Source organism: Botrytis byssoidea, assembly GCF_014898295.1.
Source record: "Botrytis byssoidea strain MUCL 94 chromosome Unknown BBYS_030, whole genome shotgun sequence".
Taxonomy (NCBI): Eukaryota; Fungi; Ascomycota; class Leotiomycetes; order Helotiales; family Sclerotiniaceae; genus Botrytis; species Botrytis byssoidea.
This window is the reverse complement of record NW_024065871.1, coordinates 122333-150255: the sequence shown is the minus strand read 5'-3', so window position 1 is coordinate 150255 and position 27923 is coordinate 122333. Positions and strand designations below refer to the sequence as shown.

The window sequence follows — 27923 nt, the reverse complement described above, 5'->3', positions numbered from 1 at the left end:
CATACCCAGTAGTCATATTTCCAACATCAACTTTGAATTTCATCACCTAGCACTCCTCCTTTATCAAAAAACTATCTCAACACCCACCACAATCAGAATGGTCTTCATCCCTGGCGATAACAAGGTTCAAATCCCCGAACTAGCCGATACAGAGAGCCCGCCCGCCTACACCCCCTACGATACCCCCGCGCCGTCCACAATTTCAGGCTCCAGCTACCCACCAGATTTCTCCTCCCTCCCTCCCACTCCCTCCTCCTCTAGTCCCTCAACATCCACACCCAACATCCCCGTTTCCAACGCCGTATCCTCATCTCGCTCAGTATCCCTATCTGGCCCCCTTAAAATCCTCGAGTCGGTATCTGGTTCCTCATCCGTGACGTTATATCACCACGTGACGGTTTGCGGCCCCATAAAAGCGAGTGCTAAAATTGTTCTTTACGATCATGTCACTGTATCCGACGATGTGAGATCGAGTTCATCTATTTCGTTAGATGGAGGAGCAGGGAAAGGGGGAGTTGTGATTATGGGCACTGTGAAGAGTAGTTCGAGCATAGAGATGAGAGGAAATGTGTATGTGCAGGGAGATGTGAAGAGTAGCTCTAAGGTGTTACTAGAGGGAATAGGAGGATTGGTGAGGGTTGGAGGGAAGGTGGATACGAGTGGACAGGTTACTATCAGGGGAGGAGTAGAGGTGGGAAATGTGGAGAGTAGTGGCAAGATCATTGTCGAGTCGTTAGAGAAGCAGAGGATTGTTTTGGGAGATTTACAATCGAGAGGTGGAATGGAGATTGAGGGGGATGTGGAAATTCGGTGAGTCATTTGCCTGAGTATATCACAACGCATAGACTGACTTTGATTCTAGCAACGAGCTGAAAGCTAGCGGTAATGTGAAGATTAACGGAAAGCTGCATGTGCACGGAAATTTTACGGTCCATGGTAATGTCAAAGTTCAGGCTGGTTCGGAACTCATTGTGAATGGCAGAAGAACTATACATGGGAAGATGGAGAATGCTTAAAGTCGAAGTACTGTTTCTACAACTTAATGCCAAGCTTTTGCCAACAGGTCTTCTAAGAGGCAAAGAAATGCGCCTCCTGAGTCTAGCGTCCAGTAATGCAAGCGAATTCCTCTAGTGGTTAGGACTTAACAAAGCCTAGCAAATCAATCACTTTTCTAGCCTAGGTGTAAAATCATAGTTATAGAAGTCATTATTTCCCGCAAAAATCTATTGTACATAGAAATCCCCGCATGTGGTATCTAATTTAAGCGCCTTGTTAAATTCCAACCCAGATATTTCGTGTTTACTACCAAAACTCCTAGCATATCGCATATCAGCGAAAATAGCGTTAAATTCTATTCCTAAGCCCGGGTCTCGTTGGTCCCATTCTTGTGGGTTAAATCAGAAATCCAGCCTTTGAAGTCATCTAGTTCTCCCTTGAACCATGCCCACCAATTTTTCTCATCATCTGTCTTACTACTCTCGTCTTCTACTACCGGTCTATCCACATTTGGATCTTCCAAGTCTTCTGGTGTATCTACACCCACCATTTGTGGAGGGACTACATTGAGATCTGCCGCAGAGCTAGCTTCAATTGGCGATATAGATAGAGTTGCGTTTGTTTGAGGCTCTATCTTTGAAGGGCTTGGCTCAGGATCAGCAGGTTCGGGGGGAGATGTATCAGCCGAGTGGATCCCAATAGGCTTGAGTGGAAGACGCAACGTGCCGTTATTGGGGTTAGGGGTAAGCCCCAGAGAGTCACAAATTATATTATACACTTCGATATTTTCTAAGCCATGTTAGTCTAAATCTAGCTGGGAAAGAATGCTGTGAACTCACGAAAAGGCTCAACGCGACTATTGGGCTCGTGCGGAAAAGCAGGACCTCTAGCAATGAAAATAGCTCTCATGAGCGGATGCTCGTGATCGTATCCATGCAGTCCTCGAGGGTGATAGGCAATTCCTTTTGCTTTTCCTTCAACTACATCAAATTCGTCCTTCATGACAATCGCCCAACCAGTCTTTGGAACAATCCATAGAGGTGCAATTCGCTCATTTTTGGAGAAATGATAACGTTCGGGCATATTAACATCTCGTAGATAAATCTCGAAGTTGGGATTGATAGCGGCTTCTGCAGCCAAAGTATTGTAAAGGCCTTGAAGGTGCGAGAGATCTTTTGGCCGAAGTCCATATAGAGGCCAGCCATCAGTGTGTTCGATTAGACTGGTATCAATGATATCTTCCAGTTGAATAAGACGATTTGTGTCTGTAGTAGCCATTCCATGATCTGAAACAATGACAACGTTAACAATATTTGTTAAATTTCTCGCTTCAAGTCCTTGAAACAATTGATCAAGCATAGTGTCAACTTCTGTTATAGTAACCCTGATTTCAGTGCTATTTGGCCCGTAAAGGTGACCATGCTGATCAACATTAGGGACGTATGCTGCAATTAGTTGAGGTCTCATATCGGCCAAAGCTGCTTGACTATCTTCTCGGCCAGGCTTATCCAAAAGCTCAAGTACTCGGCTGACTTTGTTGGGAAGCAGCTCTTGTCCGTTGTATTTATCCAAGTATGCAGGCTCCACATCCATGATATTTGCTTCGCTTCCTGGCCACATGTGAATGGCAGTTCTGATTCCTTGGTTTTCAGCAGTGACCCATAGAGGCTCGCCACCCCACCATTTCTTGTGCATCGCTTCAGATTTGGTATAGTAGAATTCTTCTTGTAATTTCTCGTCCCAAAATGTATTTCCCACAACGCCGTGTGATTCTGGGTAGAGACCAGTAACCAATGTATAATGGTTTGGAAAGGTGACAGAAGGGAAGCTGGGATTCATATAGACAGGCGAAATTCCCTCTTCGACGAAAGTATTTAATCTAGGTGTGATACCCCGTTTCAAGAAGTCGGCTCGAAATCCGTCCAAGCTTATCAAGATAGTCGTTGGCGCGAATAAAGCTGTGCCATTGCTTAGAAAAGTTTGATGTTCTTTCGTGAAACGTGCTTTCTTCGACAGCTTCCATGCTAATAACAATAGAGCCGTAAACCCCAATGCTATCAGAAGATACATAGCACACCAAGCCCATCTCAAATTTTTTCGTTGCGTCGCCTGGTCCCGGACATTTAGCAAGCCGCGTCTGTCGGCATCGTCGCTCTCGTCAGTTTCGCTGCTTGACCCTGTCGCACTGCCTTCTTTCATGCGCCCTCCTTCCATCTCGAACATCAACTCTCCGTCTTCACCATAACTTGCATCTTCCATCAATTTCTCCCGCTTCTTCTGCCGTCTATTTCTCCTTTGGCGTCGTTTTTCTTCCACCTCGGTTTCATCGTCTTGATTTGATGAATCTTCATTGCCAGCTCCAGGTAAGAGAACATGGCTTTTACTCCATAAACCTCTAAGTCCCGAGCTTATTCCTTCCAATGCGCTTCCTCTTCTCCCGCGCTTCAAATTTCTTTCTAAAAGCTCGTCCCTTTCTTCTTCCTCTTCTAGTACACCTCGATCGTATTTCCTAATATCTGCGGACGTACGCGCCCCCTGAATTATCTTATCATCATCACTGTCTTCGTCTTGATCACTGTGCTCTGAATGTATAGACGGAGCATCCTCGTCGTAATTCGAAGGAGATAATAGGGAAGCGTTTCCAGCGGCAGATTTCCGAGTGTTGGATGACATCGTGCCTAGAATTTGCTACTCATATAGAACTATGATTGTATGTCTTTCATTTCATAATTCGTTGAGACACACACCGCAAAAGGCTATAGAGGGCGGAAACAGTTCAATGTTTTTTAGGGGTTTGAGAGCTTCGAATTGACAAGGAGAGCCTGGCGATAGCCATTGTTCAACTGAAGCCTGAGGATTAAGGCACAACGGTGACATCTTCTCTCTCGGTTTTCTGTCTTGTACTGCCTTGAGTTACCTTGGTTATTACGTGAAAGCTTCATACCCCAACGCTTATGGGAATGAGTGATTGAGATGATTTCAGTCAACTGTGGAGTGTGGGATGTGGGGGAGATAGTGTGAATATCCTAGTGCTTGGAAACGATGAGGGAGGGGCAGGTGGAAGAAGTAGTATATCCTCCAAGTCTGGTGAAACTGCAAAATATCTATCATCGGATTCCTCAAATATTGAGATCTACGATATACGCTCTAAGTGGGGGTTTTCACACACGATACGCTCTACTCAGATTGCTCAACATTATCTTCATTCTCGTCATTTCCTCTTCGTATTCCCATCCTTTTCATGTTGTCCTATCATTTTTGAGTTATTTCCTTGTTTCTTCTGAGACCAAGTGGTCAAATTTATACTTTCTATTGACAAAAGCGTGATGACGAGCTGTGTCATTTCTGCGCGAATCCATAGGCAAATTGAGGGGGTTCAACCATGATGAGGGATTTTATATCCAACTTGCATAGCAAAAATCGCGCAAGATTTGCTTACGGATCGCCGCTGTAGGTGACTGTCGTTTCTTTCACAGTGGGAGAAAGAGAGTATATCTTCCTTCTCAATCCATACTTTTCATCTGAATGCACAAGTTGTTCAAATCTCCATTAGAAAGTTCTCCCTCGATAAGATTTTCTCACACTTTACATCTTCAAACCCAGCCTACATACAGAGAGCAACTGTCATGGAGCCAGTCTCCTGTATGGTATTCGGAATTGGTGTATACGTTACTATGATTGTTTTGCAACTAATGCAAGAGAGAAATAATTAATTATTGGTTAAGATATCAATGTACATTCACCGTTCCTGCTGTCTCAACGAATCTCAATATTGATATGCTTGCAGACCCAGGAGCTTTCACTGAGTTACTGCCGAAGTCCCAAGAGCCCGATTCCCTCCTAGCTCGGCTTTCTTTTCGAAGGGACTTGGCTTCGTCTTTCCATCATCTGAACTATCTTCAACGCCTTCCATAATTTCTTCCGGGTCTCTACCCATCATATGATGCTAGGATTACCAGTGTTAGCCTTCGTGGCTGGAATGTTAGTGTGGGATGTATGTAACTCACCTCGACATTGATCACAGGTCCTTTGAACCATTTATGTGCTGACACGAACCACCAGATCGTTACTATACTCATCGCTGAATCGATCATTAGCCGCCGAAGATGGATTTAGAAGAATATTAAAACCCAAGAGTACTTACGTCCGAAATAAACAACCACGGTCCAGTTCATCAAAGAGGCAGTGAGATCGTTGCCTTTATACGCTGGAAAGCAGAGGATTGGCATCATAACAAGGATAAAAGAAGAGGCGGCCATTCCAATCGGCTTGCTGAATTTGCCAAGATGCCATGGCCCGCGTCGAAATCTATCGCCAACGAAGAATACGCGAATAAAGATAGGGATGGTGAAGGCAACATAGGCTGCGATGGCACCAACGGAGAATATGGCGCCAATGGCTACGCTTCCGCCAAATATCAACAACAGAAGAAGGCAACCTATGACAGTATTGAACCACACGGCATTGACTGGAGTGTAAGTAGACTTATTAATTCTCTTGATCCACCAAGAACATGGAAAACAATCGTCTCGAGCATAGGCGAAAGTCACTCGAGAAGCGGCCACCATACATCCTTGGCCCATAAAAAATCCGCACATAATAGTGAGGGCAAGGATAGCGAGCGCGATCTTCTGTGGCATCACTTGAACGAGATACGATGCCCATGGTTGTCCAAGCGGGGAATCAATGACCTCGGTGATATCGATGACAGTGTAAGCAACAACAAGTTGCAAAGCCCATCCCATAAGACCTCCAATTCCACTGGTCAGAACGATGGCGCGTGGGGCTGCGATACTGGCATTACTGCACTCCTCCGAGAGATGGAACGGGGCATCATATCCGGACATTGTCCAAATAATGGCGATAAACGACATGAGGACTGCGACTCCATCTGGCCAATCGGTACCATTCTGGATAGACCAGACCTCCTTTGAAGGAAAGAATTTTGGCGTTGTAGCGGTTCCGGTGACCGACGTTGGAATCATGATTATTACTACCAACAAAGCTATCATGTTCAACGTCGATCCAAAGGAATTGAACTTCGCAATCCATAATGTTGGCATACTCGATATAACTCCATGGATGATCATGATCAAGACAGTCAATAAGAAGGTCTGGTAATTTGTTGGCTCGTACTCGGGGTGAGTGATTGATGCGGCAGCTAGAATCATGGCAGCGAGCGCATAGTCCACACTGGGTGCTCCTGTGATCTGGACCATCCAATTTGACCATCCAGTTATCCAAGCTGCAAATGCACCCCATCCTGGAGGAGCGAGTACTGCTGCAGCATAATATAGTCCACCACTTGAAAATATTCAGCGCTTGCATTTTTGAACAATATCGAAGAGCACTCACCTAGTTGGCATACTCGAACACAACTCTGCCATTCCCATAGCGACACATTGGATGAAGAACCAACTTACCAACCACCCCCAAACCATTCCTCCAGTACCTGCATAGCCCATACCATAATATAAGGTACTCGCGAAACTGGGCAATAATCCAAGCACAGCAAAAGAAACACAAAAAGTTGTCCATAACGAGAATTCTCGCTTGAACTCTTGTTTATAACCCAGAGCCGTCAATGCAGCTTCATCCGCACTCAGGCCTTCAAGATTTGGGTTATCTCCAGCCGGCAACGCCGTCGTGACAGAAGGACGATGTATCAAGTCATTGTGAGCCGATGCATTGCTCTTCGACTGTGTCAAAGTAGCCATCTTCAATATGAGGATGATTGTTGTAGATTTGAGGAAGATATCACGGACGTGGCATATCTATGCAGTACACGGAGGTTTATCAATTGCCCGTAAGGCATGACAGAATTCCATTTGAAGCACGCTTGCTCACAGGGCGGAAGGGGTCGCACAACAGCTATCAGATCTTATACTTCATCAGGAAGGTTTAGCCTGAACCCCTGCTATCAAGAGGTGGCTTCGGGAATCGGGTGAACTTCTCTTGGTGGCTTCGTTTTCAATTTCTTTATCTTGATATAACTTTCATTTTATCGTTCTTATGGTTTCCCTCTACTGTGGTAGTTAGTTTTTTCGTCATTCTCATGTATGTATACATAAGTACATCGTTGGGTTTTCTCAGGACCTTCTTGAATTTATCTGAAATTATCATCAACAAAGAACAACGAAACACAAGTCATGAAGAAACATCATGTATTGTGACAACACCAGGCCAATGGTGAAACTGCCCGCGTCTACTAGATATGAAGATACACCAGAAATTGCTTATCTTTTATCTTGCACCAATTACTATTCCTTGTCATCCTTATCGCGCACCATGAGGTATGCAGCATCGATGTTTAGTTCCGGTAAGATGCTTGGAAGAGCTCTTATCCTATCTTTAATACGGAATCAAACATGAATATCTCTTCCCGTGCGTTTTTATATATCCTTGCCAAGATTTGATGACACTAACTCATTACAAGTTATTATATCAGTTCTAACCATACTGATTCTACATCACCTGTTGGAGAACCTCCATATCTGTTATACAGACTCGCGACCTCGAGAAAAAGCCGGATACTAAACCCGCAAAAATAAAATAGGATTTAAACATAATCTTTTTCAAAATTCGATATAAACTCGTTTTTATATTACAATATTTTCAAAATTGAACTTATAAAATTCTTCATTAATAAATTATTGATCTTCAAATTTCGATCAAAGAATTCAGTGTTCTTGTTTTGATATTAAATTTTGATTAAAGTGTAGAATTTTGGTATCCGGCTTTTTCTCGAGGTCGCGAGACAGAGTATATAAATAAACTTCGCTCCCGAGCCAGGCCCAGTTTCAATATCATGGCCAATGCTAACTCCACTTCCCACGAAAATGTGGGGAAAGATAACCATCCTCACGTTACGTAACCCTTGCCTATCAAACATCGATATCGAGCCGTTAAATTGGCCAACGTTTATCCTCCTCGAGCCCTCGTCTCTTCAGATACACTTATGCCAAAATGAAACAGGAGGTCAGCTTTGGACCCTGCAAATGAAGATGACAAAAGCGTAATCTGTGGAGATCCTTTGGTATTCATAACGGTCTGGCCGATATTAACCCCTGCATTCTTTCTAACTGATATCGATACTTTAATGATTTGATAACATACAACATGAGACGGCTAGTTGAGTAAGAATATAAAGAAAGGGGTGAGGACGGTGTCGCGAACATATATTCTAGTTGTATCTGATATGTAACAAATATATCTATTCCGTCTCTAACAAGAAACCCACCTGCTAAAAGTTCAAGACCACGCTCACTCCCAGTACTCTAATTTGCAACCACATATCTCCCTTCTTTCCTAAAATAACTACGAAATGTTGGAACACCTTCATGCTCTCCCGTCAACCCCAACCCCTTCCCATCATTTTATTGACTGTCGTGAAGCAACAAATTCTACCTCTTCTACTTTACCCCAAGTGCAAACCACGATTCTCAACTTCAGCGTGACATTGCCCAACATTGAAACTAGATCAATATCGTAACTGCGCTGGACTCATTGATAAACATCCCATTTTGCAATTTGTTTATATGTCGCACCCAAACATGTGACCTTGCTCCCCTTCCCTTGTATAACTGGTGAGTACGATGAGATTAGCTGCGAAGCTTGAGCCCCATTCTCAAGAACATCGGGGTGTCAAGTCGAACTTACATTGTTGGCGTTATATTGAGACAATTTGTAGCAGGGAGCGACAGAAAATTTGAGCTCTTGAGTTCTTGTATCAATTCGTAGTTACCTGGCGTGGAAAGGTGAATCGATTGTTGCATCTCATCTGATCTTCCTCGCTTGCCGAGATTGAACAGACTAGATGGATGCACATAAAAGATATGCGGAAGACAGATACCAAATAAGCTTGACCCCCCTTGAATCAAATCACTAGTAGGGACCTGGTGTATTCACCTGAAAAGTTTGAATGTGTTCCTTTGGTTGGCTAGTTTCTGAGAGAAAGGATTTGTTGCACATCTTAATTCTTATCATGTTTAAGTTTGCCTTGCTCTCTCGTAATGAAATTGAAAGTGAAACCGAACCTGAAAACAAGATGTGCAACAAAAGACTTTTTGTATGCTTTTATCACGTGTTGCTAGGTTGAGGTTTGGCATGTTGGGTGAGAGGGTAGGAAACAAGATTAGGTTGTCTCAAGAGGAAACATGCAAGACAAACGAACAAGGAGAATGAAGGGACCCTAATCTTCCCTCAGTACAATTACCTCTACTGGTGGCAACTACAGCCATCTCCGTAGGCAATGCGCCAGCTAACAAGAGGTATACACCAGAAGGGAGACAAACGCCAGTAGAATACTCCAAGCAGCTCAAAGACAGCAACATGATGCATGGGTGCATAGATGCATAGAATTTATGGTCAAAACTAATTTGACAGTTGTTCTAATGAGACTGTGGAAACGAGTCCAATATTTGGGGTTCCTGATCGAGGAGCCCAATAATGAATTCTTGGAGCTCAGAAAACCCAAAAAGCTTTGCGACATATCGATTTGTCGCTACCAATACCCATCATGTAGGAATAATCCGTTCATGCATTGAGAAATTCATATATCCCAAAACAAATCCTCGATCTCCACAAAAATATTCACTTCACCTCCGCTCCATCAAAATCACAAAAGCTTAAGAGCGCGACGCTCTTTAACCCCAATGAACCATTATCGCATATGTTATACTTTTTATAATTCATATACCCGACAATGTCACTGTCCGATCGAAGCCCTCACAATGCTAAGTAGAAAGGCGGACAACATTCTCGAGAATGCTGAATTCTACCGCTGCGCCATCGAGGCGTGTGATGCTTATATGTTTGAGGAGGCTTTGAGGTTATATGGCAAGCCGAAGCGAGAGGACGGAATATGTTAGCTACCTACTTATACCCAGCGTGATGGAAAACATTCACGAGATATTCGTCGCTGGCGAGCCAACTCTGAAAACACCCTCCCGCTCCTAGACACAAGGAGACCAATAAAACAGGAACTATTACTTCAATATTGCTATGCATAATTGATATGATTCATCGCATCAATCACATGGGTTTCGAACAGTGCTCTGAGCAGGTTGTATCACCAATTTGCCCATCTTTAAGTTTTGAGTATCAATTCAAACTAGGTGCAAGTATTAAAGCCATGGCATACTGCCATCTTCTCAAATGTCTTGTATCTAGAAACTAGTACTAGAATACTGACAAAGAATTCAACAAAAAGGCCCTTTAAGAGCCCAATGTGGATAGCAGTATGTACCTTTTTGGTGCGATCTTATGTGTCCTTTCCGGAAATATCACCTTGGATATGAGACTTCGATGATCCTTGGCAACTTGCAGATGCATTGCTTGGCCTTGAAGGAGTTGAAGGAGATTGACCAACTAGAATAGAAATTGGGCGTGGTATCATTGATGGGTTAATGTACCTGAGCTCGTGAGAAGCAAATTACTCCATTCAAACCATCACATTCGTCCAATTCACCGGTAACCTCAGGGTGTACAATATCCGACTCGGAAAAACTGGTGTGCTATTTCTATATCGAACGCAGAATGGGACAGTTCATCGACCAGAGACCGGAATATGCCCTGCTGTAGCAACCTTCAATATTTCTTCCTCTAGTCCTTCAACCAGTAATACCTCAACACCCGCTTCTTCCAATCTTCTCCTCCCTTCATTTTCGCCCACAAATTTCTCTGGTTCTTTCACGCCGACCACTACCTTACGAATTCCTTTTCCACCTTCACCCAACTTCAGGATTCTGTCTAGACAACTCACATTCCCGCTCAATCTCTTTGCACATGGTTCCATTGTAGTATATAATATCGTATTTTCCGGCAAAATTTCCGCAAGTCGTTCTTCAGGTATATTGTGAGCTTGGGAGAGCTTTATGAAGCAACATTGTTCTGCATGCGTATTGCCAGGACACTCCAATGTGTAGCCTGTTGCAATAATAGTATTTGTTGAAGCATTGAGAAGTACTGCACCGACACAGAAATTGGTAGGTTTGGGTGGAGATAGTCGAGCAAGGTCGAGGGCTTGACGGAGGTAAATAAGATGGTCTGCAGTTTTCCTTTCTGTTTCCATTATCAACTAATGTTTCCAACGTTATAGCTTTTTGGATTGAGTTAGATATCAGATATCCATAATATCTCGACGTCTGTTCTTTAATTCTGCCATACTAGATCGACACCGCTTTCTTAGGCATCTCAATTATTAGCCTCGCTACTGGCTGCCTCGTACTTATAAAAGAACGACGTTGAACCCTGAAACCCCAAGGTCTCAAGCGCCTAGATGAGTTTGCGTTAAAACCACTGTGATCGTTGGGCCATCTACGATTACGTCAAGATAGCGAATAATAAGGCCAGAAGCCAATAGGATTTCTTTGGTACTTTTTTGTCTACAGTCTCAATAATCTCTTGACAACTTTATATAGCCATTCATTATTTTAGATCAATTCGATTCAATTCAAAATGTCCATAAAATCATAAAGTTTTCACCCAAACACTCATTGTGTGCTCGTGCTCGAACATCTGTTTCCATCGCGACAAGCCTAACTTTTTGGATAAACTCCCCAGAAGAGAGTGGAATCTCAGCAATCGGGCAAACAGGAGGAAGTGACCACACATACAAATCTGCATCACCATATCTAATCGACTTACACAAGATTCCAAAGTCACTGGATTCATGGGCTTGGAGGCACAATGTCTGAATTGCCGAGTATTAAAGTGACAGATGAACATTTGAAGGGCAGCAAGGAGCAACAACAAGTTGTTGGATCACCAACGACCGAAGGAGGGAGACCACGCTCTGCAACTTCATCCGAAGGTATGTCGGTCATTTCGCATGTTATGAGCTTCATGCTTGTTTATAGACTGCTTTGATAGAGTTATTCCGACTGTGAGGGGTTTATTGCTTCTCAAATACAATGTGCTGATAAGTGTTATTTCCAGACAATGGGCATTCCACAACTCCAAGGAAGTCTGCGATAAAACTCATTCGAAATGGAGTGGCCAAAGAGAACGGAAGTGACACAGCATCTGCACGAACTTCTACTGCTATTGACCCTCTATCACATGTATGCGACTCCGGATATTCTTATTTGATCATTCTATACGAATAGCCACATTAGCTTGAAAGACACACGTTTGCTGACGGACATTTAGCACATTCTGAAGCGTACGAATACCGAAAACACAATCCCACAAAAACTTCGAAATGCTTCTGTCTCAGGAATCTCAGGAAGCGTTCTCCCAGAGGTCCCAGAGCCAGGGAGTTCTAGCACAGGCTCTCCTGGTAGGCAAATGACCCCGGAGATTCGCAGCGACAGTAACCTAGCAAAAGACAAGAAGTAAGTCAATATTTCGCACGATCGGATGTGTAGAAATCTATTCGAGAATGTGCACATTATTCCCTCGTGGCTGCTTATATTGGCGAGAGTCGGCTCTGGTATATTCATATGAAAGCTAATCAATTGCAGGAAAGGAGTCTCGTTTTTGAATCGTTTCAATCTACTAGGGGGAAAGAAGAATGAAGAGCTAGAGATGGATGATGATGAATCAGAATTGGGCGATCCACGCACTGAGGGCATGAATGCCCATGTATTTTCCTCATCAATAGGGGCAAACGGCTATATTCCGAGACACAAGGAGCCCCCACGATATATCAAAGTTCGAGCTCATCACAAGAGGACTATGGAGTTCAATCGCATGTTTCTCGCCCAGGAATTGAGCGGCACGAAAAATCCGTCCAAGAACGAGAACGTACAAACTCCGACAAATTCGGAACATCCTAACAAGTTGTCAAAGCCACCAAGGTCAAACGGTGCAGTCTGGGCAGCTGAATTTAGTAAAGATGGAAAATATTTCGCCGCGGCGGGGAAGGATCGAGTGGTTCGAATCTGGGCAGTGATATCGACCGCAGAGGAGCGGCGAGCGCATGAATTTGATGAGGATGGTGAAAAATTGAGCGCACCTGTTTTCAAATCCAAACCGGTACAGGAATTTGAAGGCCATACTCTGGATGTTCTGGATCTTAGTTGGAGCAAGAACAATTTCCTGCTATCTTCTTCAATGGACAAGACCGTTAGATTGTGGCATATAAGCAGGCCGGAGTGTTTGTGCACCTTTAACCACAAGGACTTTGTTACGTCGATAGCCTTTCACCCCCGAGACGATCGCTTCTTTTTGGCTGGGTCACTAGATTCAATTCTTCGGCTTTGGAGTATTCCGGACAAAAGTGTCGCCTTTTGGAACCAATTGCCGGGTCTTATAACAGCGGTAGCTTTCAGTCCAGATGGTAAGACCGCTATAGCTGGTGTTCTCAGTGGGATCTGCTTATTCTACGAGACCGAGGGCTTAAAGTACCACACTCAAATCCACGTCCGATCATCAAGGGGAAAGAACGCAAAGGGAAGCAAAATCACTGGTATTCGCACGATTGTTTATCCTCCTAATGACCCGGAAGGTGAAACAAAAGTTTTGATCACTTCAAATGATTCTCGAGTTCGTATGTACAACCTTCGAGATAAAGCTTTAGAGATGAAGTTCAGAAGTCACGAAAATGCCTACAGTCAAATCACTGCCCAATTCAGTGATGATGCAAAGTATGTTATATGTGGCAGTGAGGATCACAAAGCTTACATCTGGTCTCTTGGGGTTACGGATAATGAGAGCAAGGACAAAAGGCCATGTGAATTCTTCGAGGCTCATTCTGAGGTTGTCACAGCAGCTGTCATGGCCCCAATGAAGTCTAGGATACTTCTCAGTGGCTCTGGAGATCCCCTCTACGATTTATGCAACCCCCCGCCCGTGACTCTGCTTAGTAGAGAAGAATCGATTCTTCCCTCGACATCTCGTGCAACCAGTCAAGCAGGGAATCGCGATTCTGCTGCGATTTCTGTTGAAGATGTTCAAGAACCTCGAATCAAAAAGCCTGAACAGTCCTCTGCATATCTTGCTAGATCCAATCACAATGATGGCAATATCATTGTAACCGCGGATTACCTTGGTCGCATAAAGGTCTTTCGACAAGATTGCGCTTATCAAAAAAGACGTAATGACCAATGGGAAACTTCATCTCAATTTTCCAAAAAGATGCTCGCTCGAAGCAGCAGCATTATGACACGTCAAAGTGGTGGTTCCCAGTCTCGCCGAACCTCGATCTCCCAGAGTTCTATTTCAGGGCCAGTCACGCAATTTGACAATCACATTCTCGACTGGCGCAAGTCAATTTCCAACGATAGACCTAAGACCTCCAGTTCTCACACCAAACCTCCTCCCTTTAGCAATCGCAGTGACCGTAGCATATCACCCGGTAAGATCACTCGCACTCCTTATTCGCCATCTTCCCCGGCAAACCTTGCAAGCGCAACTCGTCAACTGCAATACGGTATTGTTGTGCCCACAACTACAACAACGATAAGTGGCGGTCATCGGCCACCTTCCATTGCTACAAGTAGCCCTCCTCAATCAATCTTCAAAACTCAATCGCACCAGGCTCTCCCAAGTCAACCGCCCACTCCGTCCTTCACACTCAATCCCGCATCACCTCCTCCCAACGGAGATAGCAGTTCTAGTGTCTATAAAATAGATTCTACAGGCAGATCCTACCAATTTTGGAACGCAGCAAATTGGAAGAACAACTCAAATGCGGACCAAAATGGGAACAAATTTGGTCCAGAGCTTCTTCGGCCTGGCACCTCATCTCGTGGAAGCAGCATCAACTCTAGATTAAGCAGTGATGCAAATTCTGATCTGACAGATGTGGATCAAGAGGTAGAAGGAGAAGCTAGTGATGGCAGTGATCAGATGCTTGCATGTAGAAAATGTGGAGGGAAGGACTTTAGGGCTAAGAAGGTTGGGGTGGGTGTGAGCAGAGCTCAAAAGTTGGTGTGTACAAAGTGTGGGACAGTAGGCAGCGGGTGACGGAAGAATTGAGTTTCGGGCATTGTTTTTGAACGAGAGAAGAGGGCAGCAATCACGCAAGGAAGAGAAAATAAAACGAGTGTAGAAAATTGGAAGCGGAAGTGAAAAGATGCCCGCAGGCGTTGGATTAAAAGCTATATGAGTTCATCGGGTTGTAAAGCGAGCAATTGATAGTAAAGCATTTTGAGCATAGCATAGCATTTGGTGTTGGATTCGGTATTTGGATACCTTTGGTATATCTTTATTCAGCGTAGATCAGGCAGAAAGTGCAAACATGGATATTTTCTATCCTGATCATCTAGATCTCTTTCTTATACTCTCATCTCTATTTTCCAAAACAAATTCGCCTTTTTAAAGCTTGGTTTATCTAATCGGATAAGGCTACAAAACCGAAGGCCGTAAAACCAAGAGGCCGGGCCGATTATTGGCCAGAGTTCATCCCTTGTCCGTCCACTACCAAGTATGTCACTGTCCTCCGTCTCCATACATGACTTTCTCCAGTTACTGTAGATTTCGGATCTTGGGTATATCCACTCGTCCACTACCGGGCCCAGATCTACTCCAGTTTTTGGAGTCTAGTTAGGACACTAATCGGACGGACTTTTGGAATGCTCAGGTTGTCCATCCGTCCACTTGATCGTTGAAGAATTGTTGATGGATGGGATGATTGATTAATAAACTTGTTTTCAATTTGCTTCTTTGTTTCTATCCGAGCTGCAGGCACTGGTGAATTGATCACTTATGCAGGTACCGGAAGTACTGGTACGAAGATATTATCCAATTTCTAAGTTGACATGTCTCTGTTCCGTTACCAATTAGATCATTCCGTCCAGACAAATTGTTTCTTGCTATCTCGAACGGTGAGACAAAGTTTATTCGTCTACTCCGTATCTCCGTTCAATAACGTGCCTCGACTCGAACGTACACTTATTACTGGACGGATGTTTCACTTCCCCGCCCGTCCACCACTCTGTTTCTTCATTTTCCCCATTCGATCTGCATGTGTACATCGTAATTACGGCTACCACTCTTCCACCTTCAGCCTGACCAGAATGCTACTAATATACGTACTACAGTTTGAATACCGAACACCCACAAAACTTGAATCAAGATGTACCGGTACTGCTGCCGTCACGAAGGAAACAGAGTGAGCATTCGTGTCTTCACGGGGTCGCCCTGTTAGTGCGAAAGTTTATGTGGACTAGTTGGGACGGCTTTACAGGTTCGCTGTGCTTGTAATGGAAGGTAGTATTTGAGGACCGACGCTTTTCGTAATCTAATCGATCTGAGGTGGACGGATGGCGAGTATTGCTTTGGTAAGACGAATTTCGTGCTTGTTGAAAAGGCTAATCGCAGAAATTCAGTGATATGGGTGACCGACAAAATGCATTACCGTCGAATAGCAAACCACATTCTGAAGATGTGAATGGGCAAACGCTATAAACACATAATGGTTCGAAACAACGGAAAAGCCATAGTGCGTTCAATCATCTCATTATTTGATCGGACAAAAACGTTATCACTACGGTATCTATAACCCTATCTACATCATTCAATGCCCCGTTGTGTACAAAGTGGACTATGTAGGGGTCAATCCCATCTGAGTCGTGACAGTGCCCTTGAAGATCCTTCCACTGCTTTTCTAGTATGTGCGCCGTTGCAAGTAATAGTGGAAGGGTGGATCTGGTTCTTTTTCCCATATATACATCATGCAAGTTCCCGTAAGATCATCCTCCTTTACCTTCACCTCAAATCTACATTCTTTTTATATCATCTTCATCATGCGCACCTCCACTTTGGCCTCTTCAGTTTTTGCTGCTGGACTCGTGTCCGCTCGCATTACTGCCCGCGATAACAGCTCAGTCTGGGTAACAGAGGTGCCTAACTATGTCCGTCCCTACGCAATTGCACATTATGATGCTTCTGGCTGTGTGGTTGGAAGCCAACTCTATCGATTCCCAGTTACTGGACCATCGTCTGGAGGTGCTTTCTCCCTCCTCGCAACAAACGCACCAGCTTCGACCGATTTAGGAGTTTTCCCTCACATTCATCAAAAGCATTATGAGAATTTCTTCAATCTCAAAGGTCGCTTCCAGCTTTGGACTGAAAAGGATGGTGATTCTGAGACAAGACTTTTGACACAAGGTGATTACGGAAGTGTACCAATCAACACAACCCATACTTTTCAAATTTTGGATCCCGACACTGAGATGGTCGGAATTATCTCACCTGGAGGATTTGAGTAGGTTGCCCAGGCATTAGCTGCAACTGAACAGAAGACTAACAATATTTTAGGGACTTGTTTTATGCCCTCGCCGATTCCAACTGGACCTTAGCCTCTTCGGAAACCCAACCTCCTTACGATCCTCTCCTCGTCGTCAATAGCAGTAGCTCTCATCCCGCATCAGTCATTAGCTCTCTTGAAAGTTTCGATGTCTATGCCCAGCTTGACTTCGTTCCTCGTACGGATGCGATCAACGGTACTGCTCCATTGAACAGTACCTGGCACACTGGAGCCAACGCTCTTGGCGCTCGAGGTTCTCCATACTACGTTGCCAAGGACTTTGGACCACAATACATTAACGATGCCGCTGGATACCAAATCATTCAGCCATTCGTTACTCCAGTACAATCCGAGAATGCATTTTCTTTGTCGACCATTACCCTTGCTCGCAAGTTGTCCAACGTCACGATCCCAACATCATCATATATCGGCCATGCGGCTTTCGAGGTTCTTGAGGGTATGTTGACTGTTGAGATGGAAGGTGAGACATTATCGCTTATCCAAGGCGATGTTGTCTTCATCCCTGGAAACACAACATACAAGTACTACAGTACCGTCCACTTCTCCAAATTTTTGTTCATCGGTGCTGGAGCCGAAGCAATGGACACTCAGCTCATCGCTGCTGGTGCTTCATGGTCTTCCCCAATTTGGCCTACGTATGCTTAGGTATTTCGTGGTGGATCTCTCTAGCTAGCTAAGCTTAGGTAGCTATTTACAAACCAATTAATAATAAACAATACAAAGCACCTGACATTTGGAATCCATTCGTACAAAAAATTGCTTTTCAATAATTGAACGTTTCAGGAACATAGATCTACTCGGCCTATTTTTCTGCAAAGAGATAGCCTGAATTCTGAAGAGCCTCGTTCCCAAAATATCTCCCTGCGGACCATTCTAGAATTGTCTCCGTCTTGGCCTTGATTTCACTTCACTAGGTACTTGATCTGCAAAACGATTGCTAAAAAGTATGGGGTATGAAAAGCCTCCTTCCAAGAATACCCTCTAATAAAATCTAGCTCAGCCTCAACACCACGCACTACTCGGTCTTTTACGGGTGTATTCTGTAGAAAAGCTACATCAAAGCCCAAATTTTGGACGAAAAAAAATCTCATGACTGACAACAATGAAGATATTTATAGATGACGCGCAAGATACTTCCTGATCTTGGTGACAGCACATATTTCAAGGGGAAAACCTTGGATTAACCTCGGAATGTCACCGAACCTCGAAGTGAATCAAGGTTAACAAAATTTTGGTATCCAATTTCGCCCCATGACTGCCGAGCCACAGTGAAACGGATGAAAATTGGTTAGTTGCCGCGAATCTCAATTACCTAAGCGAGCCAAGCCACAATATCCATGCAAGCTCTAGTCTCTTTAGAGTTAGCGTGCCCCTTTTTCAACGTCATGTAAGTTTATGCACGGAATATCGGAGAGGAACCACCGCATGTTTCCAGGAAATTCGCATTTCTTTTGCAGTTATACGAGATTTCGATCATCTCTTTCGCATGGGGATCCTATAGGCGACAATGCTTTACTAGGTGGAAACAGAGCACCGACATGTATATAAGCTTCACCGCGTTCACTCCCTTTTCTTAATTTGCTCCTTTTCTACTAATTGCTAACGAATAATTCACGAATCGATATACTTAAACGTCTCTCGTTCTCGATATTCACTACATCTACCTACTATCCTCTCAACTTTTCGATCTTCGATATCATAAAATCGATACCTTCATCATGCGTGTTCAAGTTCTTCCAGTTATCGCCCTCCTTTCCATTGGTGTTTCGGCACAAGATCTCGGTAGCCTCGTCAACTCAATAACCTCAGATGTCGGCGGAGCAGTAAGCACAGCTACATCTGCCATTGGTGGTGCCGCTGATACTGTCACTTCTGGAGCCGCAGGAGTCTTTTCGACCGTCACCTCAGGAGCTGCTGGCGCATTCTCAACTGTGACTTCAGGGGCTGGTGGTGTCGTTTCAACTGTTACATCAGGAGCTGCTGGCGCATTCTCAACTGTAACCTCAGGTGCCGGCGGAGTTGTTTCTACTGTTACATCAGGAGCTGCTGGCGCATTCAGCACCGCAACTTCCGGAGCCGCTGGAGCCTTCTCTACAGCAACCTCTGACGCCGTTGGCGCATTTTCCACGGCTACCTCTGCTGCCGCCTCCCGATACTCGAGCATCAAGAGTGAAGCTAGCAGCGAAATTTCCAGCTTGAGCTCCGTCGCCCAGACCGCCACCGACAGTGCCGTTAAGAGTTCGATCAGCGCAGCAATGAGCAGTATCAGCAGCGACGTTGCTAGTGCCAGTTCCGAAGTAAAGAGTGCCACTAGCAGAGCTAGTGGTGCAGTTAGTTCCGCCACTAACAGTGCCGCAAGCGCTACTTCTAGCTCAGGAGCTATGAGAACCCAAGTGCCAATGGCTGGAGGAGCTATTTTGGGTGCGGCTTTATACTTGTTGTAGATTGATGGCGGATATAATGAGCGAGAGGAATTGAATGTGTTATGTTCGGAAATGCTAAGGGTGTTTTGATACGGCGTTGATTAATTGTATAACATATATCCTTTCACGAATAAAATATATATCTTTGGGGCTTCATCCCTTTCATGAACTGTTTCTATAAATCCTTGATTGCAATCTATGCTCTGATTTTCATATTCTCAGGCTTGTTTTTGAAGGGTGCTGATGCCAAAATTCAAATTATACCAAAATTATCAACCTTATGAGGGTTTCTATGTCAAAGATAATCTCTGATACAAATTGAATAAATTTGATCAAAAGTAATTGTGTAATCCTGAAGTTGATTACCTAGGTATTCATTGATTATTATATAGAATATCTGCGAATCTATCTCTAATTGAAACGATATTGATTGCTGAACATAGTGAGTTTCTGAATGATTGTGGTAAGCAAATTCAATAATAAATTTCAAGCCTGAGTATATGCTAATTCGATACTGAGAACTGCTGAGCCATGCCCCGATTATACATTGTAAAACTTGAATGCTGGAGAAAGATTTATGAAGCTTTATTGTCATGGCTTACGAAACCCGGCAGATCTGAGCCAGATAGTTCGGCAAATTCCACCATCTCTATCAATTTCATAGACGGGGAGCATTCATAGACTTGGTGATAATAATACAAGTCTTGACCTTTTATCAGACTTCAGTTGTCGTGCTTTTACAGTAACGATACCTATCGAAAGAGCAAGCTCTAGATGCAACGGTTAGTGAATTCTGGTGTTTGAGTGCGGACAGAATCAGGAGCATCTTTATGTTCAAACCTGTTCAATGTTCAAACCCATCTCCAAACTCAAAGACCACTTCGATATCCAAAGCCATCTCAATGTTAAACTTTATCTTAATATTCAAATCATTATAAATACAAATGTCACCGAACAAGATTGATTCAAACGGAGAAAGAGGCAATGTAGTTTGAGTAAGCAGCTTTGCGTGCTATCTCGGCCTGGAGCAATCGAGCAGCAGCAACTTAGCAATAAGGTCGTTATCTCTTAGCACGAAACTTCTTCTTCTTCTGTATCTGCGGAAGAATTATCAAAGCAACCTATGCAAGTTTTCTAGCGTTCTTGATGTCCTTGGTAACGAATCTTTAAGTGGGATTTCGTGTAGAAACTCACAATGCCATATTCTTGAACTGTGATCGAGTAACAAGCTGCTAAGTCGGATACCCCACTTTCAGGCCACCCCTCTTTTGAACCACCCTTTTACACCAAAAATCACTTTTTAATTTATTAATATCTCTATTGATATTGAATATAATTTAATAAAAATTTATATATATAATTCAAGATATTTCAATCTTATATTAAAAATTTCAGATTTTTAGGATTTTTGTGAATCGATTTCTGAAACTTCAAAATATCGATTTGCAATTTGTATAGAAATCACATACAAATTTGAAACTTTATAAAATCTATAATAACTTCTAAGAAAAAATAGTTAAAAATAAATCATAAAATTTTATAATATATTTATAATATATTTATTTTGAAAGATTCTAAAAAAAATTGAAAATTCCTTATAAATAAATATTTAAAAAAAATGCCCTCAAAATTGCAGGGATTATTTATACTATTCTAAACTCACTATATATTATATCTCTATATCTATTCATTTTTTTGAATTTCCATATGAATTCAAATTTGGAATCTTCAAAAATATATACAATTTTCTTTTAATTATTATTTTTAAAAAGTTGTTAAAAATTATATAAAAGTTTTAAATTTGTATATGATTTCTATATAAATTCGAAAATCGATATTTTGAAGTTCTAAATCTCAATCCAGAAAAATCCTAAAATTCTAAAAATTCTGGTGTAAATCCAAAATGACTTGAATTATATAAATATAAATTTTTATTAAATTATATTGAATGTTGATAGAGATATTGATAAGCCAAAAAAGTGATTTTTAGTGTAAAAGGGTGGCCCAAAAAAGGGGTGGCCCAAAAGTAGGGTGGTCGACTTAGTTCTCGAATACTTCAACAAAATTTCAATATGATTGTCAAAAGTAGCTCTCAGTTACTACTAGCGCAACAGATGTTCTTAAGAACAAGCATATAACCAAAAGACCAAACAAAACAGAAGGATAAATAACTAAGGAATGATTCACTTATATGAACCTTCAAACGGGACTTCGTATATATTTGAGCTTCTTCTTTACAAACCCCAGAGCATATTGCAACCACACTGCCTAAAACACCTTCAACATTTCACAGAAAATTTGAAACCTTAGATCAATAATCCCAAAGCTCCACCAACCATAACTCCCCAAACTGGGACATACTTCTCTGGAGAATCTCCAGAAGCCGCAGTAGCATTAGCCGCGGCACTAGCGACACTACTGGCGCTTGCAAATTTCGAGCTTAAGCTACTAGCGCTCTCCAAAGCCTCGGTTTGGGCCTTTCCTGTAGCCGTACTTGCCATGCTTTCCAAACTGCTGACCTCGGCGCTGATACTCGTAGCTTGTGCTTGAGCAGATGTCACAATCTTAGATTGGGAGCTCAATGATGCAGCATTAGATGTAGAAGCTTGAGAGGCGGATTTGGAAAGAGATTTGGAGATTGAAGAGACGGCTTCAGAGAGTGAGGATGCTTCAGATGAGAGGGAAGATAGTGCAGAGCCGGTGGCTGTGGCTTCCATGGAAGTGACAGAGGATAGAGAGGATATTGCTGTGGAAAGGGCGTCTTGAGTAGCCTGAGCTTGGGCATAGTCTGATGTGATAGTATTTACGGCGCCAGAAGCCTTTCCCCCAATAGATGTTCCATCAGCAATTATTGATCCAAGATCAGCAAACACCACGGTGGCGAAGAGTGAGAGGGGTGTGATGGTGCTTGCAAATCGCATGGTTGATTATGTGTTAACTTTGTGAAATGTAAACTTTTGCTAATAGAAAGTAATTCGATGGGACTAGTCAATAATTTTCTTTGATCGCTGTGAAATGTATTAGAAAAGGCTTAATTACAGTTATGGGGATCTCCAGATTTATAGATTTCTAATTCGAGAACGATGATACCAGGAAAGCAGGAGGATCAAACGACTGAGCCACGAAGCTTGTAACAGTAGCACTTGTACCTGCATCTGAGTCGTACTGTTACTCTGTAAAAAGAAGCTTCCCTCAAACACCCATGTCAAAGAAATTACTACGCCATTGACGAAATCCTATTCACACAATTACTAGGCGCCCGCCGCGGTCACAATTTAAGACGGGCCCCGCTCCCAACTTGACATAGCATAGACCTTCTCTTCATTGAAACGTCTGAACCCCTAGGAAGTAACGTTGAAGTATGTTCACTTCACTTGAAATCCTTTCCTAGAACGGAAGTTGTAGACCGATGAAGGATTTCTCCTCTTAGAGGAGTGCTGTTTTATTGTTCTCTTCATTTTATTTCTAGAATAAATTATGTCTCGCGCGGCTATGGAACTTTCCTAGCCACGGTCACGATCGAAGCCTGTGAGGTATTTGATCTTGCATTCAAAAATTGTTCACAAGCATAGGTTCATGCTTATCTGATGCAACGTCGTTGGGATATCATGCCCCATGACTCCCATCACCCATCCAAACACTGTCAGTTTTTTATCTAAAATTCATGGAGAAACTCATTTACATTCTGATTTGATTCTATCAGTCATCAAGCTCATGTGTAATGCATTTGAGTGCACATTCTCCAGAACATAGTTTCAGTTCGATCGACCCCCGGGTGTTTTGAAATAGTCTGGCATCAAATGAGACTCTTGGGGACAATCATGGCCAGCTAATGAATGACCAGTGCCGATAAATAGATTCGTGATGGTATTGTGACGGCACAGTTCGGGCTCGCAATTAAGATTGCTCCGAATTTATTCCTGTGGGCGCAACCGAAGGATTTAGGTCTCCAAACACCAACACAACAGTTAACGAAACGAACCGCACAAGTTTCCTGTATTGATAGACAGCGACCAGATTTAGAACACTCCGTGAGTATGCATCAATTCTATCTATCAGAGTGAGAGCCTGTACTCGAGTTAAATCCTGTCAAAGAGCTGATGGCAGGTTTCAGAGATAGGCATACCTGAGATTGTCGATAAGTCGGTATTATGAAAGTCACAGGTAGCTATATCCTTTTGGAAATGGAAACTGTGCGTGTAATTGTAGTATAAATGCTTGACCCCAAAAGAATAGTCTAACCGAGCGTATGGAGCATATAAGTCATATATAAATTTATCATCCTGAGATACTATTTTACATTCTGAAGACGCCGAATTTGGTATCTACCGGTTCATTCTTCCCGCCCAATGCAGCCATCAAACTCAGACCTAAAACTCTTCTCGTATGACTTGGTGGAATAACTCCATCATCCTAGATACTATGTTAGTCACTCCATTTCCATTTTGTGTTTACGGAAGACAACATACCCATAACCTAGCACTTGAGAAAACTGCCTCACTCTCTCTATCGATTCTATCTCTGAGTTCTGGATCAACAGCCTTTCCAACAGTCTCCATGACAGCGGTCAATTGTTCACTTCCCATTACTCCAATCCGTGCATTAGGCCACATCCATAAGAATCGAGGACTATATGCCCGACCACACATACCATAATTACCAGCACCATTACTGGCACCAACTACGACGGTAAACTTAGGTACATTGGCACATGCAACTGCGGTCACCAGTTTTGCACCATTTTTCGCAATACCCTCGCGTTCAGCATCAGTGCCTACCATGAATCCACTGATGTTTTGCAGGAAAATAAGAGGAATTCTACGTTGGGTGCAGAGCTCAATGAAATGGGCGCCTTTGAGGGAGGAGGCTGAGAAAAGAATACCGTTATTGGCTATGATACCGACTTTGTGACCGTAAATGTGAGCAAAGCCCGTCACAAGAGTCGAGCCATAGTCGCGTTTGAATTCGGAAAAGACACTTCCATCTACAATGCGAGCGATAACCTCGTGGATGGGGAGAGGTTTGCGGTGGTTAGTTGTAGCGATTCCAGTCAGTTCTTCGGGAGAATAGAGGGGCTCATTGTAGGATCCTGAGGATGGAAATGGTTTGGTGGGCCAATTAATATTGCTAACGGATCGGCGGGCAAGGACTATGGCGTGAGCATCATCGACGGCAAGATAGTCTGTTACTCCAGATACGGAGCTGTGCATATTTCCACCTCCTAGTTCTTCAGCTGTTACAACCTCTCCAGTTGCGGCTTTTACTAGAGGTGGGCCAGCCAAGAAAATATGACCTTGTTCACCTACGATGATACTCTCATCAGACATGGCAGGAACATAGGCACCACCTGCTGTACAAGGACCCATGACCACAGCTATTTGTGGGATTCCCATTGAACTCATTCTTGCTTGATTGAAGAAAATTCGACCAAAGTGCTCTCGATCTGGGAAGACATCTGCCTGATGTGGAAGATTGGCTCCACCCGAATCTACCAGGTAGACACAACTGTATATTATCAGTATCTGAAAATTGTCTAAATCAATTGAATGAAAACTCACGGTAAATTGTTTTCCTTTGCTATCTCTTGTGCTCTCAAGTGCTTCTTCACAGTAATTGGATAATATGTTCCTCCTTTCACGGTACTATCATTTGCAACCACCATACACGTTACTCCCTCAATGACACCTACCCCCGTAATAATCCCACCAGCAGGTACATCCGCCTCAGGATAAAGCTCATGACCTGCCAATGCACTCAATTCTAAGAATGAAGTACCTGGATCTATGAGTGCAGTGATACGATCTCTAGGAAGCATCTTTTTGCGTGCAATATGCTTTTCACGTGCTTTGGGAGGACCACCTTGATGTATTTTGGCGGTGAGAGTAGAGAGGTGATCAAGAAGAGGTTTCATTTGAGACTCATTTTGAATATATTCCTCTGAAGAGGTATCGACATTTGTAGGAAGAACGGAGATGGCTTTTGCTTGGGTTGGAGGACAATAAGTAGCAATTGTTCGAAAAGGAATGGAGGTTGCTTTGTGATATATTGGTCGTAGGGATTTCCTAGAGATATTAGGTAGAATTCTGGATGCTCTGAGCGAAGCCATTGTGTTAGAAGTTATGCTGTGGTGACAGCAAAAAAGTGAGATATTCACATGGACATTTAAGCATTTGTTTTGAGACAAGATCTCAATAGACGAAGCGGGAATAGGCTCGACGGCTAGATGCGGCCCCGCGTTTCCCCGGAAAACCACGGTCCAAGCTAGCTAGGAAGGGTTTACAATTATTGTGTACATCTACAAAACCTAAAACAATGTAGAAAACAAACTCTCTCAATTCTTACAACATTTTCACAGAACAAAAATGGCTTCCTCATTAAAATGTCTTCGGTCCCTCACTACTCGACCTATATCTCATCTCCACATCAAACCTTCCATCCCCATATCCACAATCCGTCGACGTAATGCATCATCTAAGCACCCCGCTGGTTTCGAGCCACCAACCTCTTCTGATCTGATCGAGCTCCGCGAACGAGTACAAGAATTCACACGAAGGGAAATTCCTGAAACGCTTGCAGCTGAAACCGATAAATCGAATGCATTTCCCAATTCAATGTGGCAAAAATTCGGCGATGCAGGGTTCCTCGGCATAACTGCTTCTGAAGATGTGGGCGGATTGGCTTTGGGTTACCAAGCACATTGTATTGTGATGGAAGAAATATCTCGTGCCTCGGGTAGTATTGGATTGAGTTATGCTGCACATTCACAATTGTGTGTGAATCAATTACAATTGAATGGCAATCAGAACCAGAAAATGAAGTATATGCCGGGGTTGATTGATGGGAGTAAGATTGGTGCATTGGCTATGAGTGAGAGTGGTGCAGGAAGTGATGTTGTCAGTATGAGGACGACAGCAAAGAAAGTAGATGGTGGCTATGTGCTGGATGGAACGAAGATGTGGATCACCAATGGACCAGACGCAGATGTTATTGTGGTTTATGCGAAAACTGAGCCTGAGAAGGGCTCGAAGGGAATTACAGCCTTCTTAGTCGAAAAAGGATTCAAGGGTTTCAGTTGTGCGAGAAAACTAGACAAGATGGGTATGAGAGGAAGTAATACTGGAGAATTGGTTTTCGAGGGGGTATTTGTGCCCGAAGAAAATATCTTGGGCGAGGTCAACAGAGGAGTCAAGGTACTGATGGAAGGACTTGACATTGAGAGATTGGTGTTAAGTGCCGGACCATTAGGTATTATGCAAGCTGCTTTGGATGTTGCACTCCCATTCACACATCAACGCAAGCAATTCGGTCAACCTATCGCACATAACCAACTCGTCCAAGGAAAACTTGCAGATATGTATACAAAGCTACAAGCTTCGAGAGCTTATACGTATGATACAGCGAGGACTGTCGATGAAACAGGCAATATTAGGACACAAGACTGTGCTGGAGCTATTATGTATGCTGCTGAGCGAGCCACGGAAGTCTCATTAGATTGTATACAATTGTTGGGTGGCATGGGTTATGTTGAGGAAATGCCTGCTTCGAGATTACTGCGTGATGCAAAGCTCTATGAAATTGGCGCAGGAACTACCGAAGTCAGAAAAGTGGTGATAGGAAGAGCTTTCAACAAAGAATATAGTGGATTTAGTGCCTAGAAAGGGGGTGTGTTTGTTAGATAGAGCATAGCGATGGGCTTCGTGTAACATGTAGTATACCTCAGCAATGATTAAAGTTCTTTTTTCTTCATTAGTCGACCCCACGTGAATCTGATCGATGCGAAATCGTGTCTCGTACAGTAACAGGAGCCAGCTGTTGAAGCCAGTCTCAATTTCCACAAATGCAACATTCTCAATTCACTTACTCTATCCCATCGTAGCCATCTCGATTCTCTATTCTAAAACCTTGAAATCACAAACTTTCACATCCCCATCTTCCCCTCCCTCAATTTCTGATAAATCTCCTCCTTATACCCCTCCAAATTACCAATCATATAGCCCGGTTCAAAGGTCGGCCCTTCATCCTACATGCACACACATCAGTTTTAATCTGCTCATACACACATACATCACAATCTCTCTCCGCACTCCTTCCGCCACCCTTCTACATCCCAAAACGAAACACGAATAGAAATTGTACTTACCCCAATCATCTTCACAACCCTAGTCCCACACCCGCTAACTTCTAAAATCGTCCCGCCGACATATTCGGTACGAGTAAGTAGTTCTAACATCGCTTCTGCGACTGTTTCGGCGGGAATCCATTTTTGATCAGTGGTTAACATGGTCATT

The 27923-nt window shown here is 43.3% G+C and overlaps 10 protein-coding genes across 10 annotated transcripts; 5 read left to right on the top strand and 5 right to left on the bottom strand.

The window, feature by feature from the left end:
- Positions 1-97: 97 nt before the first annotated feature.
- EAE97_010747 (uncharacterized protein) lies at positions 98-1193 on the top strand (the record flags this gene model as incomplete). The annotated part of the gene is made up of 2 exons (XM_038881262.1): positions 98-810; positions 863-1193. 2 exons carry the CDS (start codon positions 98-100, stop codon positions 1014-1016), a joined length of 867 nt encoding a protein of 288 aa, XP_038727880.1. The 3' UTR covers positions 1017-1193.
- A 164-nt stretch (positions 1194-1357) lies between these two features.
- Positions 1358-3669, bottom strand: EAE97_010746 (uncharacterized protein; the record flags this gene model as incomplete). The annotated part of the gene is made up of 2 exons (XM_038881261.1): positions 1358-1785; positions 1836-3669. The coding sequence occupies 2 exons, from the start codon at positions 3667-3669 to the stop codon at positions 1358-1360; spliced, it is 2262 nt and encodes a 753-aa protein (XP_038727879.1).
- Positions 3670-4795: 1126 nt separating this feature from the next.
- Positions 4796-6713, bottom strand: EAE97_010745 (uncharacterized protein; the record flags this gene model as incomplete). Its single annotated transcript, XM_038881260.1, has 4 exons — positions 4796-4942; positions 5004-5077; positions 5141-6300; positions 6352-6713. 4 exons carry the CDS (start codon positions 6711-6713, stop codon positions 4796-4798), a joined length of 1743 nt encoding a protein of 580 aa, XP_038727878.1.
- Positions 6714-10543: 3830 nt separating this feature from the next.
- Positions 10544-11068, bottom strand: EAE97_010744 (uncharacterized protein; the record flags this gene model as incomplete). The annotated part of the gene is made up of 1 exon (XM_038881259.1): positions 10544-11068. The coding sequence occupies one exon, from the start codon at positions 11066-11068 to the stop codon at positions 10544-10546; it is 525 nt and encodes a 174-aa protein (XP_038727877.1).
- A 332-nt stretch (positions 11069-11400) lies between these two features.
- EAE97_010743 (uncharacterized protein) lies at positions 11401-15213 on the top strand. The gene is made up of 4 exons (XM_038881258.1): positions 11401-11809; positions 11935-12059; positions 12148-12332; positions 12462-15213. Exons 1-4 carry the CDS (start codon positions 11686-11688, stop codon positions 14905-14907), a joined length of 2880 nt encoding a protein of 959 aa, XP_038727876.1. The 5' UTR covers positions 11401-11685; the 3' UTR covers positions 14908-15213.
- Positions 15214-16688: 1475 nt separating this feature from the next.
- Positions 16689-17857, top strand: EAE97_010742 (uncharacterized protein; the record flags this gene model as incomplete). The annotated part of the gene is made up of 2 exons (XM_038881257.1): positions 16689-17149; positions 17203-17857. 2 exons carry the CDS (start codon positions 16689-16691, stop codon positions 17855-17857), a joined length of 1116 nt encoding a protein of 371 aa, XP_038727875.1.
- Positions 17858-18930: 1073 nt separating this feature from the next.
- Positions 18931-19656, top strand: EAE97_010741 (uncharacterized protein; the record flags this gene model as incomplete). The annotated part of the gene is made up of 1 exon (XM_038881256.1): positions 18931-19656. One exon carries the CDS (start codon positions 18931-18933, stop codon positions 19654-19656), a length of 726 nt encoding a protein of 241 aa, XP_038727874.1.
- Positions 19657-21941: 2285 nt separating this feature from the next.
- On the bottom strand, positions 21942-22556 carry EAE97_010740 (uncharacterized protein; the record flags this gene model as incomplete). Its single annotated transcript, XM_038881255.1, has 1 exon — positions 21942-22556. One exon carries the CDS (start codon positions 22554-22556, stop codon positions 21942-21944), a length of 615 nt encoding a protein of 204 aa, XP_038727873.1.
- A 1263-nt stretch (positions 22557-23819) lies between these two features.
- On the bottom strand, positions 23820-25741 carry EAE97_010739 (uncharacterized protein; the record flags this gene model as incomplete). The annotated part of the gene is made up of 3 exons (XM_038881254.1): positions 23820-24048; positions 24105-25140; positions 25194-25741. The coding sequence occupies 3 exons, from the start codon at positions 25739-25741 to the stop codon at positions 23932-23934; spliced, it is 1701 nt and encodes a 566-aa protein (XP_038727872.1). The 3' UTR covers positions 23820-23931.
- Positions 25742-25997: 256 nt separating this feature from the next.
- Positions 25998-27290, top strand: EAE97_010738 (uncharacterized protein; the record flags this gene model as incomplete). The annotated part of the gene is made up of 1 exon (XM_038881253.1): positions 25998-27290. One exon carries the CDS (start codon positions 25998-26000, stop codon positions 27288-27290), a length of 1293 nt encoding a protein of 430 aa, XP_038727871.1.
- Between the last annotated feature and the right edge of the window lie 633 nt (positions 27291-27923).

Excerpts from the sequence above, each read along its gene's own strand:
- EAE97_010743 (XM_038881258.1), top strand. The coding sequence starts at position 11,686 with ATGTCTGAATTGCCGAGTATTAAAGTGACAGATGAACATTTGAAGGGC. Across the intron at positions 12,060-12,147 it reads CTATTGACCCTCTATCACAT|CACATTCTGAAGCGTACGAA; the intron begins GTATGCGACTCC and ends ACGGACATTTAG. Across the intron at positions 12,333-12,461 it reads AACCTAGCAAAAGACAAGAA|GAAAGGAGTCTCGTTTTTGA; the intron begins GTAAGTCAATAT and ends AATCAATTGCAG.